We start from the raw sequence: 23,559 nt of genomic DNA on the forward strand, positions 1-23,559 counted from the left end.
ATGAAACTGGGTTTCTCTCCCCTTGGAAGTATGTGGAAGTAAAAAATTCAAAGATCAGTGGTACATTTTGGTACTACTGCCTTGATTTATACTGAAGTACTGATAGTTTTACCCACCATTGCTTTTGTAGCTTTAGTACAAATGTCAACAAAGTGAAAAAGACCCATTATGTGTTAGAATAATTATGAAAATGGTTTTGGCATTAAAGAGCCCCCTGAAAGTTTCAGGAATCCTCCAGGGGTCCATGGACCACACTTTGAGAACCATTGGCCTACAACTTAATGCTTAGTATCTGCTTAATATGTACCTAATTCCCTTTTCTTCCTTAAATGCTTGCTTATAAATCACCTTTTCCATGAGCTCTACTCTGATTACTGTATATAATAATGTAATCTGTCACTGCCTCCAGCCACTGACTTCCACATTTTAATCTAATTTTTTTGTCAGCATCCTTTAACATAGTATGTGTTTTTAAAATTTTTTACATATATTAATTAAAAAAAATCTTCCATTAAAATATAAACTCCTTAGAGTTAGGAATCTTTGTCTCTTGTTTACTTATATATCCCAAGCTTACAGTGTAATTCACGTTAAAAGGGCTTAAGACTTTTGTTGCATACATTTTCTGTGACTTTTCTATGAGAGATTTTTCCTGTATCGTTGACTTTTTTTGAAATTTTTATTTTTACAATCATATTTTATATTTTCAAGATTTTTTTTGTTTTGTTTTCTGCTCATTTTTATACAGACTTCTTCTATAAGCTTCTTTTATGGACCTAGCAAATTATGCATCTGTGAGGATTTACAGCTTTTTTGAGCTTTTCTTTTTTCTGGTGTCTCTGTTTTTTTGTATGTTTTTGTTTTGTTTATGGTTTGTTTGTCTTAGTCTCATTTTTACTGGGGGATCTCCTCATTTAACTGGTGGTCTTGGGTACTCTGGACATACTTAGGAAGCAGGCAGTAAAAGCTAAATGGAAAATGGGTAGATAGGTGGGTGTTTAGACTCATCATTTCATGGACTTCATTACAGAGTAATTGGACAGCAAAACCATGTTTTCTCTGAGGAACTCCAAATTTCAGTATGCTTTCTGAGATCATACTGTCTCCAGAGACGATTTTCCAGTCTCCTGCTGGAAAGTAAATAGATTGGGTTGAGGTGTAGTATATAGATAATACTACTGGAGATGTGAGAATTGGGTATTGGAAGAGGGCTAGAGGATTTCTTCAGTCAGTATGTAAACTTTTACTCTGGAATTTCTGATCCTGTGCTTTATTTCAACCTTGTCTATGCCTGATACCCCAAAGTTCAGTTTCTGTAGTTCACTTTTTGTTGTTCAGCTTCTCCTTAAAATAAACGTCTAGTCTTTGGTAGCATTGAGAATATGGTCCCTATATGGTAGGGACCCAGAGTCTAACCTGTTTCCCATTTAGATTTTTAAGCCCTTTCTGTTTTAACACTGTTCCTCTTCTGTGTTTTCTGTGATACCTGGTACCTCTGATTCTTGAGATCTTTGGGATGATAGTTGGATGATAAATTAGCTTTCTTTTTCTTCTTTTTTTTTAAGCTTCCTTCTTATTGGTAGCTACCTCTCCAGGCATTGAGGTGCCACCTTTCCCTCCTCATTTATAATCATGTCCCCAATATATTACAGGCAGGATTACAGATGTCCACTGCACTCCTCAGAGATAGAATTTGTATTTCTCTTTCTTCTTTTCCTTGTTCTGAGAAGACAGTGAATCAGAAATATTTTTATTTTGCTTCCTTTAAAAATATGTAGTACTTCACTGTTTTTTAAGTCAGTACAAAGATATGGATTAGCTATGCTGAATTTTTTTTTTATTTATTTTTTTATTTTAAAAAAAAATTTTTTTTTCAACGTTTATTTATTTTTGGGACAGAGAGAGACAGAGCATGAACGGGGGAGGGGCAGAGAGAGAGGGAGACACAGAATTGGAAACAGGCTCCAAGCTCCGAGCCATCAGCCCAGAGCCCGACTATGCTGAATTTTTTAACTCAAAAATTTATATTTGCTTTAAAAATAATTTACACATTTCTCTGTTCAAGGAAGAGAAGGTGGTTGGCAAGGGTGAAGGCATGATTGTTCAGGAAGGATCCAGTTGTGCAGATTTGTTTTACTAACTTACAAACACATCTATTTTGTAAAGAAACTATTTCTTGTTCCGGGGCCCTAGGGTCATCCTTACAGGAGACGGCCCAGCAGAGAACATTGATAAGTATTTTTAGAAGGTTATAGTTTATGTCCTGGCAGTCTTTAAAATTGAGGTAAAGAGAAAATTCATCTAAAATACTAGAGCATGAGGGGCATCTGGGTGGCTCAGTTGGTTAAGCGTTTGACTTCGGCTTAGGTCATGATCTCACGGTCCATGAGTTCGAGCTCCGTGTCTCGGGCTCTGTTCTGACAACTGGAGCCTGGAGCCTGCTTCGGATTTTGTGTCTCCCTCTCTCTCTGCCTTTCCCCTGCTCTCTCTCTCTCTCTCTCTCTCTCAAAAAATAAGTAAACATTTAAAAAAAAATTTTTTTTTAAATAAAAATAAAATACTAAGCATGAAAAAGCTATCATTACTCTTTTTTTTGTAGCATATCTAAATTTAGCATACAGCCCTTTTCTGAGATAGAAGGGATACTTTAGGATGCTGATAAAAAAAAAAAAAAAAAAACAACTTCAAGGACGCCTGGGTGGCTCAGTTGGTTAAGTGTCTGACTCTTGATTTCAGCTCGGGTCATGATCTCATGGTTCATGAGTTTGAGCCCTGCGTCGGGGCTCTGCCGTGACAGCCTGGAGCCTGCTTAGGATTCTGTCTCCCTCTCTCTGCCCCGCCCCTGTGTGTGTGTTTATGTGTGTGTGTACATGCATGCACTCTCTCTCTTTCTCCCTCAAAAATAAACAAACATTTAAAAAAAAAAAACTTTAAGGAATATAGAATCAATACTGATCATGGCAATAAAAAGAGCCAAGCAACATCTCAGTCTCAGTGCTTACTATATGCCAGCACTATTCTAAGATGCTATGTGCATTCTTATAATTTAACAGGACTGTGTTATTCCTGTTTTATAAATGAAGAAAATGGGTTTCAGAGATGTTAGGTAATTTGCCCATGGTCACACAGCTAATGAGTCTAGGTCTGTCTGACCTAAGAAAGGAAAGATCATAAATTTATCTAATTCAACCTTTGTTTCACAGAATTGGAAACTGAGTTTCAGAGATGAAGTGATGTGCTCATTGCACAGCTAATTAGTTGGAATATTAATGCTAGAGGACTTAAGTCTCTGGTGTGTGTGTGTGTGTGTGTGTGTGTGTGTGTGTGTGTGTTGAAGATTCAGGGTTTCATTACATTAAGAAGTAGAGTTTAGTAGTGACTTCCATTTAAAAACCTTTCAGATTTCTTTTTGTATTTTCTACACCTTTAATCCTCAACTGTTATTAGGTTTATTTCCAATAATGTATATATGATGAGTAGGTTGAGATTCATTTATGTTGTATCATATTCCATGATTATTATATTAGACACTTTTAACATTTTTACTTCCCTCTGTTTTGATATGCCTTTTTTGGGTGTGTATGTGTATGATTTAAACATAGAGCATCTCAAATATGTATTTCATTACCCTAAAAAGGTTTAAATTACCACATATCTTATTTAAGATTAATTGGAAATAATTATATGTTCATATATCTGATCATAATTTTAAAATAATAGAATGTGTTAATTTCGCTGGTACTTTTTTGTATTATTAAATTTTTGTTTTAAAATGAGTTTCTGCATTTGCCTAAGGAAACTTGATCTTAGAGAAAATTGTTAAATATTGGCTCTTTTCTTTTCTTCCAGGTTTCACCTTGCTTAAATGTCTTGTCACGATTATTGTTTAGCAGTGACCCAGATGTATTAGCAGATGTGTGCTGGGCCCTTTCTTATCTCTCTGATGGACCCAATGATAAAATTCAAGCAGTCATTGATTCTGGAGTCTGTCGAAGATTGGTGGAACTTTTGATGTAACTATAATTTATGATAAATAATTGTATGATTATGTATTAAGTCTAGCAGTTAGAATAATGGCCTTGTAAATATCTCAAGAGTCACCATCTTCAGGAAGGATTAAAAAGCCATCAACCCCACTTTTCAGAACAGCTATAATGCTGAAAAGCTATAATGCTTAAATTTGCATCTCATATCCTCTAGTTGGAACTAATCATTTCATTAATATATTTCATTAATTTTAATCTCTTAATGAGTGGGAGGGATTTAATTCAGCAGGTATATATGGAATTCCTATTGCCTCTAGTGTTGTACAAGATATTGTTAATGAAGTATAGAACACAGTACTTGTTCTTACAGAACCTGTAATCTAGTCAATTGTTCATTACAATAGCTAACTTACGTAAAAGTCCATGTAATGAAAACATTTAGTATTTCACTTGTGTTAGTATTTCTCTTGCTGGGCTGTTATTGCTACCTTCTTTAAAAAGAATATATTTTCTATAAAAGAAGTTAAAAACTTGTAAGACAACTTGTTTTAAAAAGATAGTTTCTGGAGTGGCTGGGTGGCTCAATTGGTTGAGCATCTGACTCTTGATTTCAGCTCCGATCATTATCCCAGGGTCGTGGGATCAAGCCCTTTGTTGGGCACTGTGCTGAGTTTGGAGCCTGCTTAGGATTCTTTCTCTCTCTTCCTCTGCCCCTCCCCTGCTTCCTCTCTTGCTCTAAAAAAAAAAAAAAATATATATATATATAATATATATTATATATATTATATTATATTATTATATATATGTATATATGTAATTTTCAAGATGGTTTCTGTATCCTGTTTTTTTTTTTTTTTAAATTTTTTTTTTTTCAACGTTTATTTATTTTTGGGACAGAGAGAGACAGAGCATGAACGGGGGAGGGGCAGAGAGAGAGGGAGACACAGAATCGGAAACAGGCTCCAGGCTCTGAGCCATCAGCCCAGAGCCCGACGCGGGGCTCGAACTCCCGGACCGCGAGATCGTGACCTGGCTGAAGTCGGACGCTTAACCGACTGCGCCACCCAGGCGCCCCATGTATCCTGTTTTTAAAAAAAGATTTACTAGGGGCGCCTGGGTGGCGCAGTCGGTTAAGCGTCCGACTTCAGCCAGGTCACGATCTCGCGGCCCGTGAGTTCGAGCCCCGCGTCAGTCTCTGGGCTGATGGCTCAGAGCCTGGAGCCTGTTTCCGATTCTGTGTCTCCCTCTCTCTCTGCCCCTCCCCCGTTCATGCTCTGTCTCTCTCTGTCCCAAAAATAAATAAAAAACGTTGAAAAAAATTTAAAAAAATAAATAAATAAAAAAAGATTTACTATATTCCTTCCTTTTGTCAAAAAAACAAACAAGGCAGACAGTACAAAGAAGAGAGGTCTGATAAGGGGTTGTGGCTCCAGTCTGAGGACAACATCTAATGGGGGTGTTAGGGCTCAAGCTTGAGGGTGGCACCCATTAGACCAGAAGAGCAGGCAGGCTGGAGCAAGGTTTGGAGCCAACAAATGATGGATAACAGCCTAGCCAGATCAGAAGATTGGTCATGTGTGGGGAGATTATGATAAAAGAAGCCAGTTTCTTATTCTAAGAGAATGGAAATACAAATATGGAAGGGAGGAAAGCCAGAATAATCTTGTGGTATTAGATTAGAACTGGAGATTTGAATGTGAACTCATGGCTTTTAACATAAAGAGATAGATGTAGAAATAAATGTGTGTGTGTGTGTGTGTGTTTATCCTCTTAAAGAGCCTGAGAGTAGAGATACATCTATATTAAAAAGCTGAACACATGAAATCTTGGTTTTTACTACTCTTCATTAACAAGAACCAAACTAACGTATTGAATAAAATAGGAGTCCATGAGTCCATACTAAAATAAGTAGGTAGATCAATAGATAAGGTAGAAAAGACATACAGTTGAAATAATGGTATTAGAATATCATCGTTGGCAACAATATGAATAATAATTCAAACAATACACATCAAGAAATGGTGAAAGTAGTGGTAAAAGTGGGATAAGGAATGGGATTTTACATAGTATAAAAGTATATCCTCTCCAAAATATTAATTATAAAGGGAAAAACAGTAATGTTAAAGAGGAGAAATCTGACAAACATCATCCTAATTGACTGGAGTTCTGCACCACTATTGTAGAAAAAACAGGTGTCAGATGCTATACTATGTAATGAAAAGACTATAGCATTTGTGATGTCCCAGCTAAAAGTAGGTGATTTGTGTCTTAATCATGAGGATACATTGGAGGAAAAACAGATAATTGGCTTATGATCATCAAAAATGTCAAGATCAGGGGCGCCTGGGTGGCGCAGTCGGTTAAGCGTCCGACTTCAGCCAGGTCACAATCTCGCGGTCCGTGAGTTCGAGCCCCGCATCAGGCTCTGGGCTGATGGCTCAGAGCCTGGAGCCTGTTTCTGATTCTGTGTCTCCCTCTCTCTCTGCCCCTCCCACGTTCATGCTCTGTCTCTCTCTGTCCCCAAAATAAATAAACGTTGAAAAAAAAATTTTTTTAAAAAAAAAAAATAAAAAAAAATGTCAAGATCATAAAGAAAAAAATAGGAACTTTTTTGTATTGAAAGAGACTAGAGACATGACAGCTGGGTATAATACATAATCCTGGATTAGATTCTTTATTACAAAGGTGTTACTGGGGTAACTAGTGAAACTTTAATGGGATTTCTGGGTAAAGAGTATACAGGTATTTTTGTACTATTTTTGCATTTTTTGGGTAAATTTTAACTCTCATATATCATGTAAGTTGGTATTTTTATTATTTTTAGGCACAATGATTATAAAGTTGTATCACCTGCATTAAGAGCAGTTGGTAATATTGTGACTGGTGATGATATTCAAACACAGGTGAGTTCAGACTTTAACATAAATTGTTAACATAATGGATTTTAAGAAATTTACCTAGTTTCATACTACTTGGTTACATATTAATCAAGACTTTAGCATTGCCACAACTATATAGACATCTACAATGTAATGGTAATAAGCATATTCTTGGTAATAAGTGATTAACCTCAAATACCTCTGTGTGAAAGCACTATCCTAGATATATATTGATGTAAAGAAGTATAAGATAGAAGGTAGGCTCTTGAGGGATTTATGATAAAATTGAGGAGAAAATACATATTAAAACAAAGTAAATTGCCCAAGTTTAGTATATGTTTGACGAGAGCTGATTGGTCAGTAAATGCGATAAAAATTTTAAGAAGAGATCACTGTGCTGAGAAATCTTTGTAGATTCCATAACGGAGTTGTAATTAAACTGTATTTTAAAGATGGAGAAGAATTTAAGTAAACCAGAAGAGATTTATATGACCATAGGTACAGAAGTAGATGTGTGAGTTGTGTTTAAGAGACAATAAGGTTGACTGGAAGAGGAACTATCAGGGAGAGAGTGATTGATTATAAACAGGTTAGAAGGGGATTGGTTAGAAATGGGAGGGCCTTTTTTAGTAGATTGAAGATCTAGATTATGAGAATGGAAGGAAACATTTCCTGGATTAGTAACTACATGTGTCTGTGTCTGTCTGTCTGTCTTTTGGAGAATGGTGACATACCAAAAAAAAGGTGTGATGTCAAGATTACATCTGGGGCAGTCTTTTTTGAAGATAGGAACTTAAACTCTGTAACACATTCAGTTCTCCTTTGCCACCATTAAATAAATTTTATTCTAATTTACATATTGTCTTTCAGTTTTAATTTATTCAAGTCCTATTTAGGTACTTACACATTAGTTATTAAATAGGCAATGCTTAGTAATTGATAGTTTCTCATTTGAAATAGCTCTTTAAATGAGAATGCCCTTTTAAACATATACTCTTCAGCAGAATTTTCATATACTGCTTCATGCATTCTTCACCAAGTAAATTTAATGCAAATCATTGTGGATATTTTGAAAATAGGAACACAATTATGCCATGGAATTAATGTAAAGAGACAAAGCAGAACATACTATTTTATAAAAGAGAAGTGGAATAAACATTTTAATGAAAAAAAAATTACCTTATTGTATACATTGAGGTTTTTTACATTTATAGAATCAGGTACTTTCGACCTGTTTGATTTTTTTTTTCCATCATTTCATTCGGTAAAACTAGGGGTCGGATACTGGCCAGTCACTAAATCTCTCTTCAAATTGTTGTATCAGTTGAACTCTTGAGTGTATTCCTAAACTTGAAGGGCACACCTCTGAATGTACTGCTAATTCGCATTTTGGTGGTTTGACAAGGGCACTTTCTGCACCTGCATTAGACCAGATTTGGCAAAGAGGGAGAGTAGAAGATAGTAAAAACCTAAGTTTTACTTTGAAAGGAATCCCTTTTTTCCCAATTTAGTTTTTCAGAGTGGTTTTTATATTTCTAAATTAAATTATTAGTATATTTTTGTGTGGATTTTTTTCATTTGTTTTGTTTTTTTGTTATTTTTGTCATAAAACTTTGTTTCCATTTCTGATTTTTGTTTTAGGTAATTTTGAATTGCTCTGCATTACCATGTCTCTTACACTTGTTGAGTAGCCCAAAGGAATCAATCAGAAAAGAAGCCTGCTGGACTGTTTCTAATATCACTGCTGGAAATAGAGCTCAGATTCAGGTAAATACCTTTCAGATCTAAGAAAACAGCAAGATTTCATAAGTCAGTGTGGACAAAAGTCAGCATTTTACCAGTGATTTTTTTTTTTAGTGAGTTACTTAAAAAGATCTTGAAAAGTATTTTAAAGAACATAGCCTTTTCTCCTCTAAAATAATAACATTAATTTGTAGGAGTCTAGTGAGGAATTGTGTGTGTGTGTGTGTGTCTGTGTGTGTGCGTGCGTGTATAAAATTGCCCACAGTGCTGGACACATATGGCTACTCTTTAAAAAGGATGGATTTATATTAGTTTTAAATAGGTAGTGATCTTCCTTTCTAAGCTTTTAAGTAGTGATTTATTAGGATCTTACCAAGCTTCTTGAGTCAAAAATTACCCATTTTGATAAATTATCCACCTTGTACTTCATCATATTTAAAATTAATATTCTGTTAATATATTCTGCAATCATGAAAGTTTGTTGAAAGATTAGAAAGATTATCAGAGGTATTTCCAAAAAGCCTGGCATTTTAAAATCAATGAGTCTCTCCACTTACTAATATGTTTAAAACAGTATTTGCATTGATTATGCTGTATCATTTTTCGTCCTCAGGCTGTTATAGATGCAAATATTTTTCCTGTTTTGATTGAGATTCTTCAGAAAGCAGAGTTTCGCACCAGAAAAGAAGCAGCTTGGGCTATAACTAATGCAACATCAGGAGGCACTCCAGAACAAGTAAGGTATGATAAAAATTTTTTTGATATTTTTTAAAATGTCAATAGAACTAAATGAAGTACTAAATACATTTTATTTGTTGATGAAACTAAAACATTATTTCTAAATCAGTTAGTAAGCATTTTAATGTGAAATGAAAGCATTTGTTACATTAGGTATATTCATTCACAGGTTTTTTTTTTTTTCATTAAAGGATAATAACACCATTCTCTTTGACAGACTGTATTTAAATATCAGAGATTAAAAAATCTGAAAAAGAACAGTCTATATTAGTTTGCAAATTTTTTTAGACCATTGAAATCACATACATGTAACTTTATTATATAGAAATGGCTAATGAATTTGAGCATCCCTTATCTAAAATACATTGAAATAGACATTTGTTTGTATAGTAATGTTCTCCTAACTGGTTATTAGCCTTATCTATGGATGGTATCTTTTATTTTTCATTACTAGTATTCTTTCTTTCTTTTTTATGATAACTTTTTGAATCTAAGCCTTTTATTGTTTATTTACTTGTTTATTTTACTAACAACATAAATAGGTACTGTGGGCTTTGAAGTCAGGATGCTTTCAAATCCTGTTCCCTCAGTAAAAGTTGCATGACCTTGACAAAGTCATTTTACCTGTTTAATCCACAGTTTCTTAATTTTTTTTTAATTTAATTATTCATTTTGAGAGAGACAGCAAGCAGGGGACAGGCAGAGAGAGAGAGAGAGAGAGAGAGAGAGAGAGAGAGAGAGAGAGGATCCCAAGTAGGCTCTGCACTGTCAGCTTGGAGCCCAACATGGATGGGGCTGAATCCCACGAACTGTGAGATCATGACCTAAGCCAAAACCAAGAGTCAGACACTTAACTGACTGAGCCACCTAAGCACCCCAGTTTCTTCATTTTTTAAATGAATTTGATTAACAGATAGTACTTATGGTAGTATCTTGATAATTAAATGTAATTCATACATTTAAATGCTTAACATGGTGCTTAAACATTAAATTCTCTACTAAGATTAGCTGCTGTTATCATTATTATGTGAAATCATCACAGCTTTTACGATCAGAATTCTTGAGTTCCTTTTTGTCTTGTGCATTTCCCCCATAGCAAGGTTCTACTTTGCACTTGTCTAAAAGCCTAACTTCCTACAGAATCTTCTTGTTCTATGGATTTGTCTGGAAACTCAGGACTTTTTAGGTTTCTTGAAGTGCCTATTTAGGAAGTATTTTCTAATTAGTATTTGATTTATTTCTTAATTTATAAAAGAAGAAGTCAGTCTACTAGCTACTTTACAAATCACTGAGAAGGTTTTGTCTATTATTGCCTACACTTGTACTATATCTTGCTGTCTTAGATTTATATTTCTACATGTTGATAACATCTCTCCTTATTTTCCATTCTACTTGTTTTATTACATTTCCATTTCATTATGTTATGAATATAAGCAGTAATAAAACAAGATCTTTCCTTTGTTCTGGCTTGCATTTTTTATATACTAATATTATTTTTATGTGCTTTGGGTACCAAAGTTTCTTTGTTAACCTATAAATAGTTGTGTTTTTTCAGTTTATATTCATTATTATGTTGTCCATATGTAATTAGATTTATTAGTGTGAATCAAGTGTCCAAACCAAGGTGATTATTTTTCTAACCATTTTCACCATTTCATTAATTCTACATATATGGGAAGAGATCTTAGATTAATTTCAGCATGCATACCACTAATATTTATTGAATATCTGATATTGCCAGTTGTTGTGCTACATCATTTCAGTTATTGAGTGTCAGGAGTATATCAGATACTTTCATGTATTTTATGTCCGTTAACTTCATACCTCTATGAGATATTCATTCAACAAATATATTGATCAATTTTAGTATGGTATATGGCAAGTGAGTGCTCTAGTGAAGGTATATACTTTTTTAAAAAAAAGAGAGTGGGGGCGCCTGGGTGGCGCAGTCGGTTAAGCGTCCGACTTCAGCCAGGTCACGATCTCGCGGTCCGTGAGTTCGAGCCCGCGTCGGGCTCTGGGCTGATGGCTCAGAGCCTGGAGCCTGTTTCCGATTCTGTGTCTCCCTCTCTCTCTGCCCCTCCCCCGTTCATGCTCTGTCTCTCTCTGTCCCAAAAAAATAAAATAAAAACGTTGAAAAAAAAATTTAAAAAAAAAAAAAAAAAAGAGAGTGGGAGTTGCCTGGGTGGCTCACTCGGTTAAGCGGCCGACTTCGGCTTAGGTCATGATCTCGCGGTCCGTGAGTTCAAGCCCTGCGTTGGGCTGTGTACTGACAGCTCAGAGCCTGGAGCCTGTTTCAGATTCTGTGTCTCCCTCTCTCTGACCCTCCCCCGTTCATGCTCTGTCTCTCTCTGTCTCAAAAATAAATAAAACGTTAAAAAAAAAAAAAGAGAGTGGAAACTAACTTTATTGAGTTCTTAACTGTATTTTTACAGCAACACTCTGAGCTTGGTACTGTTATTATCCCCATTTAAAGATGGGGAAACTGAGGCACAGAGCAGTCACTCAAAGTCACATAACTAATAAGGAGTGGATTTGGCCCTTGAAGTCATGCATTCTGGCTTCTGCACATGCTTTTTTCCTTTATGCTTAGTGGATGTTTTGCCAAGTGAATAAATCAGTTACTTTATTTTATAGAGGATGGAAAAGAGCTAATAAAAACTAGAAAAGGACAAAGTATTAAAAAATGAGTGGAATAACTTTTGTGAATAATATATGTTAAAATTATTCACAACAGAGCCTGTTTTGCTCCTAGAAGCCTTCTGTGCTTCTGAAACACAGGAGATACCTTAGAACATCAGCTACAGTTGTTTTTGTGGGAAATTTGATTTAAATGTCCCTCTTTCCTCTCCATTTCTGCATACTCCCATGCGACCCTGATATGTGTACATAGGCTCACCTTTAAAAAAAGAAAAAAAAGCACCTTGAAGCCACTATTCTTAGTATTCATATTGCCATGCAGAAACAGACCCAAGTACCAACTTGCTTATGTGTATCTTTTTGTAATATTTGTAATATCATTTATGGCTAATTATGTTAAATGAGAATAGGAGAGTAAAAAGAAGTTTCAGGTTCCTATGTAGATGAATATTTAAATGTTTTCATGTTTGAGTTTATATATGAGTACTTTTCTTAATTGTTTATGTAACATTTCACTAAAGAATATTTTCCTATCATTGTTGTAAATATTTAAGTCTTTTTAAATTTTTTTTCCTCTACTTTTTTTTTTTTTTTAATTACTCTGAAGGTATTTGGTAGCTTTAGGTTGCATTAAACCCCTTTGTGACCTATTGACTGTTATGGATTCTAAAATAGTCCAAGTGGCTTTAAATGGACTTGAAAATATTCTACGTCTTGGAGAACAAGAATCTAAGCAAAATGGAATAGGCATTAATCCATACTGTGCTCTCATTGAAGAAGCATATGGTAAGCAGTCAGTTCAAAATTTATCATTATAGTCAATTCTTTTTGTTTTTAATTGCTGTTTAACATTATGTTGGTTTTAGGTATACAAGATAATGATTCAATATTTGTATATGCTACAAAATGATTACCATAGTAAGTCTAGTTACCAACCATTATTGTACATAGGTATAAAGATTTTTTCTTGTGATGAGCACTTTTAAGATTTACTCTCTTAGCAACTTAATAAATATGTAATAAAATATTCTTAACTGTATAGTCCCCATACTGTACACTATACCCCATGACTTATTTATAACTGGAAGTTTGTACCTTTTGACCTCCTTCATACCTATTTTGCCAACTTCTTCACGGGCAACCACCAGTTTGTTCTCTGCCTCTAGGAGCTTGGCATTTGTTTTTATATTTTTGGATTTGACATATAAGTGAGATCACATGGTATTCGTCTTTCTTTGTGTGACTTATTTTATTTAGCATAATGCCCTTAAGGTCCATCCGTGTCGCACATGGCAAGATTTCATTCTTTTTATGGCTGAATAATATTTTATTATATACATGTATACCACAATTTTTTAATTCCTCTTCCATCAGTAAATACTTAGGTTGTTTATATATCTAGGCCACTGTAAATAGTGCTGCAGTGAACATGGGGGTGTGGGTATCTTTTCTAGTTAGTGTTTTTGTTTTCTTTGGATAAATACCCAGAAAAGGAATTGCTAAATTATATGGTGGTGGTTTTTTTTTTTTTTTGAGTAGTTTAATTTTTTGAAAACCCTCTACACGGTTTACCATAGTGGCTGCATCAGCTTACATTCCTACCAGCAATGCACTAGGGTCCTGTTTTCTTCACATCAGTGCTTGTTATTTCTAGTCTTTGAGAACTGATTCTAACAGATGTGAGGTGATATTTCATTGCAGTTTTTTATTTATGTTTCCTTGATGATTAGTGAGGTTGAGCACCTTTTCAACCTGTTGGATATCTGTGTTCTTTAGAAAAATATCTATTCAGATCCTCTGCCTGTTTTTTAACCAGATGGTTTGTTTTTGGTGTTGAGTTTTATGAGTTATTTATATATTTTGGGTATTAACTCCTTAAAGTATATGATTTGCAAATATTTTCTCCTATTCTGTAGGTTGTCTTTTCATTTTGTTGATGGCTTCCTTTGCTGTATGCAAGGAACAGTAACCTTGCGTTTTAGTTTGATGAAACCTCACGTGTTTATTTTGACTTTTGTTGCCATTGCTTTTGGTGTTAAATCCAAAAACTGCCAAGACCGATATCAAAGAGTTTATCAGCTGTGTTTTCTTTTGGGAGTTTTAGAATTTCAGATCTTACATTCAAGTAATCCATTCAGGGTTTGTTTTAGTGTGTGGTATAAGATAGTGGCCCAGTTTCATTCTTTTGTATGTAGCTGTCCAGTTTTCCCAGCACCATTTTATTTATGTTTATTTATTTTTGAGAGAGAGAGAGAGAGAGAGAGAGAGAGAGAGAGAGAGAAAGAAAGAAAGAAAGAGTACAGGGGAGGGCAGAGGAAGGAGACACAGAATCTGAAACAGGCTCCAAGCTGTCAGCACAAAGCCTGATATGGGGCTTGAACCCACAAACTGTGAGATCATGACCTAGCCGAAGCTGGTCACTTAACCCACTGAGCCACCCAGGCGACCCCCCAGCACCGTTTTTTTGAAGAGATTATTATTTCCCATTGTATGTTACATTCTTTGCTCCTTTGTTGTAATCTGATTGATGTTATATGTGGGTTTCTTACTGGGCTCTCTATTATGTTCCATTGATCTGTTTTTATGCAACTAAGTTTTGATTATTATAGCTTTGTCATATAGTTTGAAATCCAGGAGTATAATGCCTCCAGCTTTGTTGTTTTTAAGATTGCATCTGGCTATTTGGGGTTTTATGTGGTTCAGTACAAATTTTAGGATTGTTTGTTCTATTTCTGTGAAAAGTACCATTGGAATTTTGATATGGATGATATTGAATCTGTAGATTGCTTTGGATAGTGTGGACATTTTAACAGTACTAATTCTTCCAACCCATGAGCACAGAATATCTTTCCATTGATTTGTGTCGTCTTCGGTTTCTTTCATTATAGTTTTCAGTGCACAGGTCTTTTACCTCCTTGGTTAAATGTATTCCTAGGAATTTTATTCATTTTGATGCACTTGTAAATGGGATTATTTTTTAAATTTCACTTTCTAATAGTTTGTTATTAGTTTATAGACATGTAGTAGATTTTTGCACTGTTTTTGTATCCTACTTTACTGAATTCATTGATTAGTTTTAACTATTTTTTTGGTGGAATCTTTAGGATTTTCTATTATAAAACCATGTCATATGAAAATGATGATAGTTTTACTTCTTCCTTTTTGAATTAGATGCCTTTAATTTCTTTTCATTGCATAATTGCTCTGGCTAGTACTTCCAATACTATCCTGTAATAATACAATTGAAGAGGTTCATCTGTAATCAAATGAAAAGATTTTCAGTATCACTGAGACTTGTGTGTAGATTGTTTTTCTTGGAAGCAATGAAATGAAGTGCTATAGATTCTGCTTATCTTGTAAAAATAGACATTTTCAGTTTCACTTATAGGTTGTACTTTTGGTAAATTATATAATAGATGCACTGGATTTGCAAATAGTATTCATTCCATATTGGTATCTTCTGGTTCATTCTCTGAGATAATGTGTGTGTGTTAGTTTGCTCACCTTTTGGTGTGTTTTTGTTTTGATGCTTTCCATTTTTGTGCCTTTTATTTAGCATAATTACTTTGGAAAGGACCTGTGGACTTACATAATCTAAAACTGTCATTTTAAAATTGAGACACTAAATTACAAAGGAACCAAACTATTTGGGCAAAATCACACAGCTAGCAGAGTGAAGACTGTGATGTTTTTACCCCCAGGCCTGTGCTGCTTCCTTACCGCACTGCCTCATGCTCTCATTCTTAAAGTTTAAGGCATAAATGGTGTTAGCTATCAGTATATGCAAAAATTAGATAAAAATAACAGCCCATTGCTAGTGAACTGACAGATGCTGTGGATTCATTATTTCAGTTCAAATTTATGTTGAAACCTGTGTAACAATTTTTTATATATATGTATATAATAGGTCTGGATAAAATTGAATTTCTGCAAAGCCATGAAAATCAGGAAATTTACCAAAAGGCTTTTGATCTGATTGAACATTACTTTGGTGTAGAAGAAGATGATCCCAGCATTGTACCTCAGGTGGATGAAAATCAACAACAGTTCGTGTTTCAGCAGCAGGAAGCACCAATGGAAGGGTTTCAACTTTAACTTGGGGGGGGAAAAATTAATGGCTAAAAAGGGTAGTTTCAGATATCTCTTCTTTGTTACAGTGTCAGTAGGAATGTTTGGTGTGTTTTTACTTAGAACAGAAAAGAAAAAGTTGATGCACTTTTAAAAAGCAAAACAAAAGTTTCCATTCGGATGCAATCTTTTGTTATAGTTTTGTTTTTATTTTGGTGTACCTGTATTTGTGTTTCTGTTGTTTTATCTATTTTTTGTATCTACTTGTGAACAATTAAATACATATAAAATTATTTAATAACTTAAGCTTAAAAAGGAGAACTTTGGTAAAGTATTACATAATTGTTCTGAATTTTTTCTAGCATCTTGGAAACTGCGCATTAGCAGTTTTGCGTTAGCAGAATTGCATTCTGGCAGTAAGTCCGACATGCCCAATCTATTAAATCTACCTCTATCTTGAAGCAAAAACAAAAAAGCTTCAGAAGCATGAAATAGTGTAAAAGCTAAATTAGAATGTGAAAATATCTGTTACCTTAAATTATAAATCACTGTGCTGTAGGTTATACTTTACAAAAAAAAAAAAAGTTACAACAAAAAACCTGTAAAATTTATTTATAAAACATAGAAGTATTGTACTGATAATCAATTAAAATGTGGCAATTGTGAAGAGAAAAGCTGTTCTTCATGTTGAACACATTAAAATGATTACACAACATTTAAATATTTGTTTTTAACATACAAATGCTATTAATATTATTATATTTTGTATTTTGACCAAATATGCTACCATTTTTGAAATAGTGTTTTATTATTTTTTCACTCTTCATTTTAAAAAGCATCATGATAGAGATGCCATCATGAATCTAAAGTAGTGCTGCATAGCAAAATAATACTGTAATTCTTTCTCTGATTTTTCAGAGCAGTAATTGAAAAGTTTCACTTTCTGTGTAATAATAAACTTGGGTACTTGAATGGCAAAATTATCCTGAAGAAATCACCTTGTTATGTGTTAAATTTTATTACATGCACTTAATGTTTGGACACTAAAGGATGACACTAGTGAAAATTGCTAAGGATTCTTTAATATAGTTGAAATCTGTATTAGGGATTTTTATTTCATAATACAGAGAGGGTCATACCGCTGTTTGTTGTAAATCAGTGTATTAGATTACATTTGTAGCAGATCGGTCAGTATAATGTATCTGTTTTACCTATTAACAGCAAAAACCTCTTCAAACTGTGAAGCTTTTAAAAAAAAAGTTTCAATGGGAAAATTCTATTTATTTATAGATACATATGTATATGGTGTCTGTGTGTTGTTCTCACAGTGCTGTACTTGTTAGAGCTTTCTAAGCAGATATGGTACTGTTGAACTGCAGTCTTTTCATTTATGGGTATATGCAGGCTATTTACATTTCCAATTATATACCTAAAATACTTATTTAAAAATTAGTATACAACTGTCTTAAGATGGGAACTAAAGCATTTTTGATATGATCCATAGTCTATTCTGTAAAGAAAGATTTCATTTATGATAGCGTTTATAATGTTTCTGCTGGAAATCAGAGGCATGTTACAAGAAGAAAATGTATATAGGAGTACTTTTAAAACTTAGTATGACACTTTGTAAATTATGTATCATGAAACCGTGCTTTTGGCAAGACACTTAAAACCTACAGATATAAAATACAGGTTTAAATGGTGTCCATAATGCTGACTGTATCTGCCAAACCTCTTTTATATATTGTTAAGTAGAGGATTGTATCTGTGCCCTTTTTATTGTGGTGGAAGTTATAAAGTTGAGTAAAAAAAGGTTTTTGTTGTTGTTGTTGTGTTATGTGTATTCAAAAGAACAGGGTAGTTATATCAAAGATTACCAAATTGATGGTGAATTTATGAGGTAAACTCTTTGTGGTACAGATGGTTCTAAGTATCAGGTGACAGGGTATTCCACTCTTTGTAATCAACCGAACTTAATAATGCAGTATAATTCATAAACTAACCAGCTGTGCCTGCTTTTATTTTGAGGACCCTGTAGTCATATTAATGAATATCAGAGTCAAGTCTTTCAAACAAAGTAGTTCTTATGAAAGGAAACATAATATATGTGTGTGTACACACCCTCACACATAAGATGATTTTTGAGGGGGCAATTTTTAAATTTTGCCAGTGAAACCTTATATCTCTAAATACAGAATATGACCATATTATAAGCATCTAAATATAAAATTATATTTAGATCTGTTACTTGGATAATTAATTTGATTAGATTTGGATGCAAGGAGTAGTATCTAATAGTTGGGACCAGCTATTGACATGGTGATGACTTTATTGAACCAAGACTAGCAAATACTTTGTTATTAGAATTTTTTAATATATGTCAACTCCTTTCAAATATAATTTTTAAAATGCTTCAAAATATATTTTCATTATTATTCACTGACCTTTATGGAAAAAAAAAATTGACTTTCTTTCCTAATAAGACTTCTTATATTTAAATCCAAGAGAAACTGTGCCAAAAAAAAAAAAAAATTAAAACATGTTATAAAGGGGAATGCATACAACATTAATGCAAAAAAAAACAAGGAAATACTTGAAAGAGCCTTTTACATTGATTTAATTAAATTCATTGTTTCATTTTGTCTGAATTTGAATTTTTACTAGTTAATCTATGCAATTATGGTTACTTGTTTTATATTTGTAAGTATTTGACTCACTAGCCTGGTGTTTTTAAACAAGTTTTATTTTGAAAGGTGTTCCTAGAACTTAATTTTTAATGTCATTTTGTTCACTTGCTGGTAGCACCAGAACAAAAAGCTGAAAAAACAAAAACAAATCTGCTGGCACAGAAATAATATCATTTGGTAACTGTAAAACTTACTTGCAAGATAAAGGTTGATTTGTTTAATAAAAGACTAAAAGAAACATTACCTTTGCCTTCATATTTTTTCTTAAGAAGGAGCATTATGGAAAAGGTAACTACTACAAAGTCTAGTGAGTTTTTGTTGCTGTTCTGAATTCGGCAATCTCCTGGCTGCTTGTGAAACTGAAATCAAAGTAATTGTTAACCTTTAATCTTTTAGTTCATAGCATTACTGTTTTATGAAATGTGACATATTAGGAGAAAATGTGCTAGGGCTCTAAAAGGATAATGTGTCTTTAAATTCTGACTGGGGTGTGGGATGAAGGGAGGATATTCTTGTCTAACTAAATAAACCAACATTTGAGCAGTATGCAATATTATGAAATGTTACAGCACTATATTAAAAATAATAAAATACTATTTTACAATTGCAGTTATATAAATGTGTCTATTTTATTTGTTCTTACTGATGCTATTGTATTCTTATTGGAGCAAAAACAGATGCCCTCATGATTATAATTCCATCTACTTTATAAAAACCATTAAGAATGTTGTTTGTAACCTATCTGATAAAGCAGTATGTTGCCTTTATTTTAGAACTTACATATTCTGCTATACATTATATCTGTCTTTGTATTTCAAGCTTTGGCAGTTTCACGTGTTTTGAGATTATTTTTTTCCTTTTCTGTTATTTTAACGCAATACTGTGCATTTATTTAAGGGGAAGAGTTTTAAACCAGATAAATAGAAATTGGAGGGAATGTCCAGTTTAACTTTCTTTTTTTTTTTTTCTTTTTTTTTTTTTAATTATTTTTTTTTAATGTTTATTTATTTTTGAGACCGAGAGAGACAGAGCATGAACGGGAGAGGGGCAGAGAGAGAGGGAGACACAGAATCGGAAGCAGGCTCCAGGCTCTGAGCCATCAGCCCAGAGCCCGATGCGGGGCTCGAACTCACGGACCGCGAGATCGTGACCTGGCTGAAGTCGGACGCTTAACCGACTGAGCCACCCAGGCGCCCCCAGTTTAACTTTCTTAATGTACTCTGGGACACATGGTCCACACCGTAGCCAAGCCTAAGCCTCCCTAGCTTAGAGCTTTTGTTTGCTGCTGCTGCTTGTCTCTTTGCCTGGCTTCATTTCTTTCAGTATTTGAAACTATGTTAATCACAGAGTAGCGAAAGGAATTGGATCGGTTATATTTAGGGTACCTTACTTTCAGTAAGGCAGTCTGCAATTTTAGTGGCAAATGAATTTCTGAAAGTGCAATGTAGAGGTCAAACAATAGACTGTGCCATTCCCTTCCCAGAAATTCCTAAGTATATCCTTTAAAGATGTGTTTGGTCAATTTAATGTACGTTCTTTGATTTTCTTTTCATTCATATTTGAAGAGTTGACTAAGTTCAGTGAGTACATGATTCCCTGCTTTTAGCACATCAAATAAATTTTATATTTCAGTAGTTTAAGTTTTAGGAGACCTTTACATCATATCATTATCATTAGCACTTTAACATTCCAATTTTCCATTTTGTTATGAAATAAAACTTTGAAATAATCGTACCAGCTGGAAAGCACCACCAGAACTAAAATGTTGATTGGGGGCAACCCCACCAAATAAACAACTTGGAATGCTCAGTAGTTAATGCACAACCATTTTAATTTGGAGACAGTAGGCAGTTTGATGTGTAATGCCCAAAAGTGCCTACTATTTAAACATTGAGTGTTTAACTACTGTTACTCAACACAGTGTTGGAAGTCCTAGCCTCAGCAATCAGAGAACAAAAAGAAAAGGCCTCCAAATGAGCAAGGAGGAAGTCAAACTCACTCTTCACAGATGACATGATATGCTATGTGGAAAACCCAAAAGACTCCATCAAAAAACTGCTGGAACTGATAGATGAATTCAGCAACATTGCAGGATATAAAATCAATGTACAGAAATCAGTTGCATTTCTATACACCAATAATGGAGCAGCAGAAAGAGAAATCAAGGAATCAATGCCATTTACAATTGTACCAAAAAACATAAAATACCTAAGAGGTGAAAACCCATTAAATACCAAAGAGGTGAAAAATCTATACACTGAAAACTGTAGAAAGCTTGTGAAAGAAATTGAAGACACACAAAAAGGAAAACATTCCATTCTAATGGATTGGAAGAACAAATATTGTTAAAATGTTGATACTACCCAAAGCAATCTACATATTCAATGCAATCCCTATCAAAATATCACCAGCATTCTTCACAGAGCCAGAACAAACAATTCTAAAATTTGTATGGAACCAGAAAAGACCCTGAATAGCCAAAGTAATGTTGAAAACAAAAAACAAAAGCAAAGCTAGAGACATGACAATTCCAGACTTCAAGCTGTATTACAAAGCTATAATCATAATGACAAGTATGGTACTGGCACAAGAACAGATACATAGATCAGTGGAACAGAATAGCCTAGAAATGGGTCCACAAACATATGGCCAACTAACGTTTGACAAAGCAGGAAAGAATAGTCAGTGGAAAAAAAGACAGTCTCTTCAGCAAATGGTGGTGAGAAAACTGGACAGCGACATGCGGAAGAATGAACCTGGACCACTTTCTTACACCATACACAAAAATAAACTCAAAACAGACGAAAGACCTAAACCTTAGGAAGCCATCAAAATCCCAGAGTTGAAAATAGGCAAAAACCTCTTTGACCTCGACCACAGCAAATTCTTACTCAGCATGTCTCCGGAGGCAAGGGAAACAGAAGCAAAAATGAACTTTTGGGGCCTCATCAAGATAAAAAGCTTCTGAACAGCAAAGGAAACAATCATAAAAACTAAAAGGCAACCAATGGAATGGGAGAAGGTATTTGCAAATGACATATCAGATAAAGGGGTAGTATCCAAAATCTATAAAGAACTTGTCAAACTCCACACCCAAAGACCAAATAATCCAGTGAAGAAATGGACAAAAGACATGAATAGACACTTTTCCAAAGAAGACATCTAGATGGCTAACAGGCGCATGATAAGATGCTCAACATCGCACATCATCAGGGAAATACAAATCAAAACCACAATGAGATGCCACCTCACACCTGTCACAATGGCTAAAATTAACTCAGGTAACAACAGATGTTGGTGAGGATGCGGAGAAAGAGGCACCCTTTTGCGCACTCCTGGTAGGAATGCAAACTGGTGCAGCCACTCTGGAAAACAGTATGGAGCTTCCTCAAAAAAATTAAAAATAGAACTGCCCTACGACCCAGCAATTGCACTACGAGGTATTTAACCAAAGGTTACAAAAAGGCTTGTTTGAAGGGGCACATGCACCCCAGTGTTTATATAAGTGCTGTCAACAATATCCAAATTATGGAAAGAGCCCAAATGTCCATTGACTGATGAATGGATAAAGAACACGAGGTATATGTATACAATGGAATATTACTCGACAATCAAAATGAATAAAATCTTACCATTTGCAACAGCATGGATGGACTAGAGTACGTTATGCTAAGCGAAATTAGCCAGATAAAGATAAATATCCTATGATTTCACTCGTATGTGGAATTTGAGAAACAAAACAGATGAACATAGGGGAAGGGAAGCAAAAATAAGAAAAAAACAGAGGGAGACAACCCATAAATGTTCTCTTAAATATAGAGAACAAACTGAGGGCTGCTGGTGGAATATTGAGTGGGGGGATGATGGGCTAAATGGGTGATTGGCATTAAGGAGGACACTTGTTGGGATGAGCACTGGGTGTCATGTGTGCCTTCGTTTTTTTATGTCATGTTTATGTATACCTAAAATATATAGTTTCACTTCCCTGTTTTTGAAATGTATAAAATGGAATATTTTATATATTCTATGATTTTTAGCTCAATGTTAACAATTTTTGAGATACATCCATATATACATATACCTATGGTTCTTTTTCTTTGCTGTATACTATTGCATTTTGTGACTACATCATGATTATCTGGTAAGGCAAGTCTTCTGTTTTTCAGGATTGTCATAGCTCTTTGCATTTCCACATAAAGAATTCACTTCTTAAATTCTGTGAAAAGCCCCATAGGGATTTTGGCTGAAATTGCATTTAATCTAGAGGACAATTTTGGAGGAGTTAACATCTTAATTATACTTTTACTACTCATTAGCAAGTTATAGCTTACCATTTACTTAGAGCTTCCTTGCTGTATTTCAAAAATCTTTTCTTCAGTTTTATTCACAAAAATCATTCACATCTTTTAAGTTTATTCCTGGGTAGGACCCTCATGTTTTTCATTGTTGTAAAGCATTTCTCGTTAACTAAAAATTTCCAAATTGTTCCTGGGGTATAGAACTCCAATTGAATTTTGCATATTAATCATATCTAACAACCTTGCTAAATTAGTTCCAATTTGTAGATGATTTTTGGGTTTTGTAGATGATATTAACTGTAATGACATTCATTTCAAATCCTTGTTTCTGTTTCTTGTTGCATTAAGTTATGACCTCTAGTATGATAATGATTAGAAGTAATAGTAGCAGGCATTTTAAACTTGTTATTATTTTCTTAAATGCATTTAATGTTTCACCACTGATGATGTAGTAGGTGAAGTTTGTATTTGGAGATTCTGTGTTATCAAATTTGCCCACTCCTTAAAAATCAATACCCCT

The 23,559-nt window shown here is 34.2% G+C and overlaps 1 protein-coding gene across 1 annotated transcript in view; it reads left to right on the forward strand.

The window, feature by feature from the left end:
- The window catches only part of KPNA5 (karyopherin subunit alpha 5), a 44,238-nt gene extending 24,888 nt beyond the window's left edge, over positions 1-19,350 (forward strand). Inside the window, exons 9-14 of the mRNA XM_043592193.1 lie at positions 3,850-4,013; positions 6,811-6,889; positions 8,507-8,632; positions 9,222-9,349; positions 12,594-12,772; positions 15,894-19,350. Of these exons, the coding sequence (XP_043448128.1) occupies positions 3,850-4,013; positions 6,811-6,889; positions 8,507-8,632; positions 9,222-9,349; positions 12,594-12,772; positions 15,894-16,081 (864 nt within the window). The 3' untranslated portion in view covers positions 16,082-19,350. The remainder of the gene's footprint in view (positions 1-3,849; positions 4,014-6,810; positions 6,890-8,506; positions 8,633-9,221; positions 9,350-12,593; positions 12,773-15,893) is intronic.
- Positions 19,351-23,559: the final 4,209 nt, after the last annotated feature.

The sequence above is a fragment of the Prionailurus bengalensis genome, chromosome B2, assembly GCF_016509475.1.
Source record: "Prionailurus bengalensis isolate Pbe53 chromosome B2, Fcat_Pben_1.1_paternal_pri, whole genome shotgun sequence".
Taxonomy (NCBI): domain Eukaryota; kingdom Metazoa; phylum Chordata; class Mammalia; order Carnivora; family Felidae; genus Prionailurus; species Prionailurus bengalensis.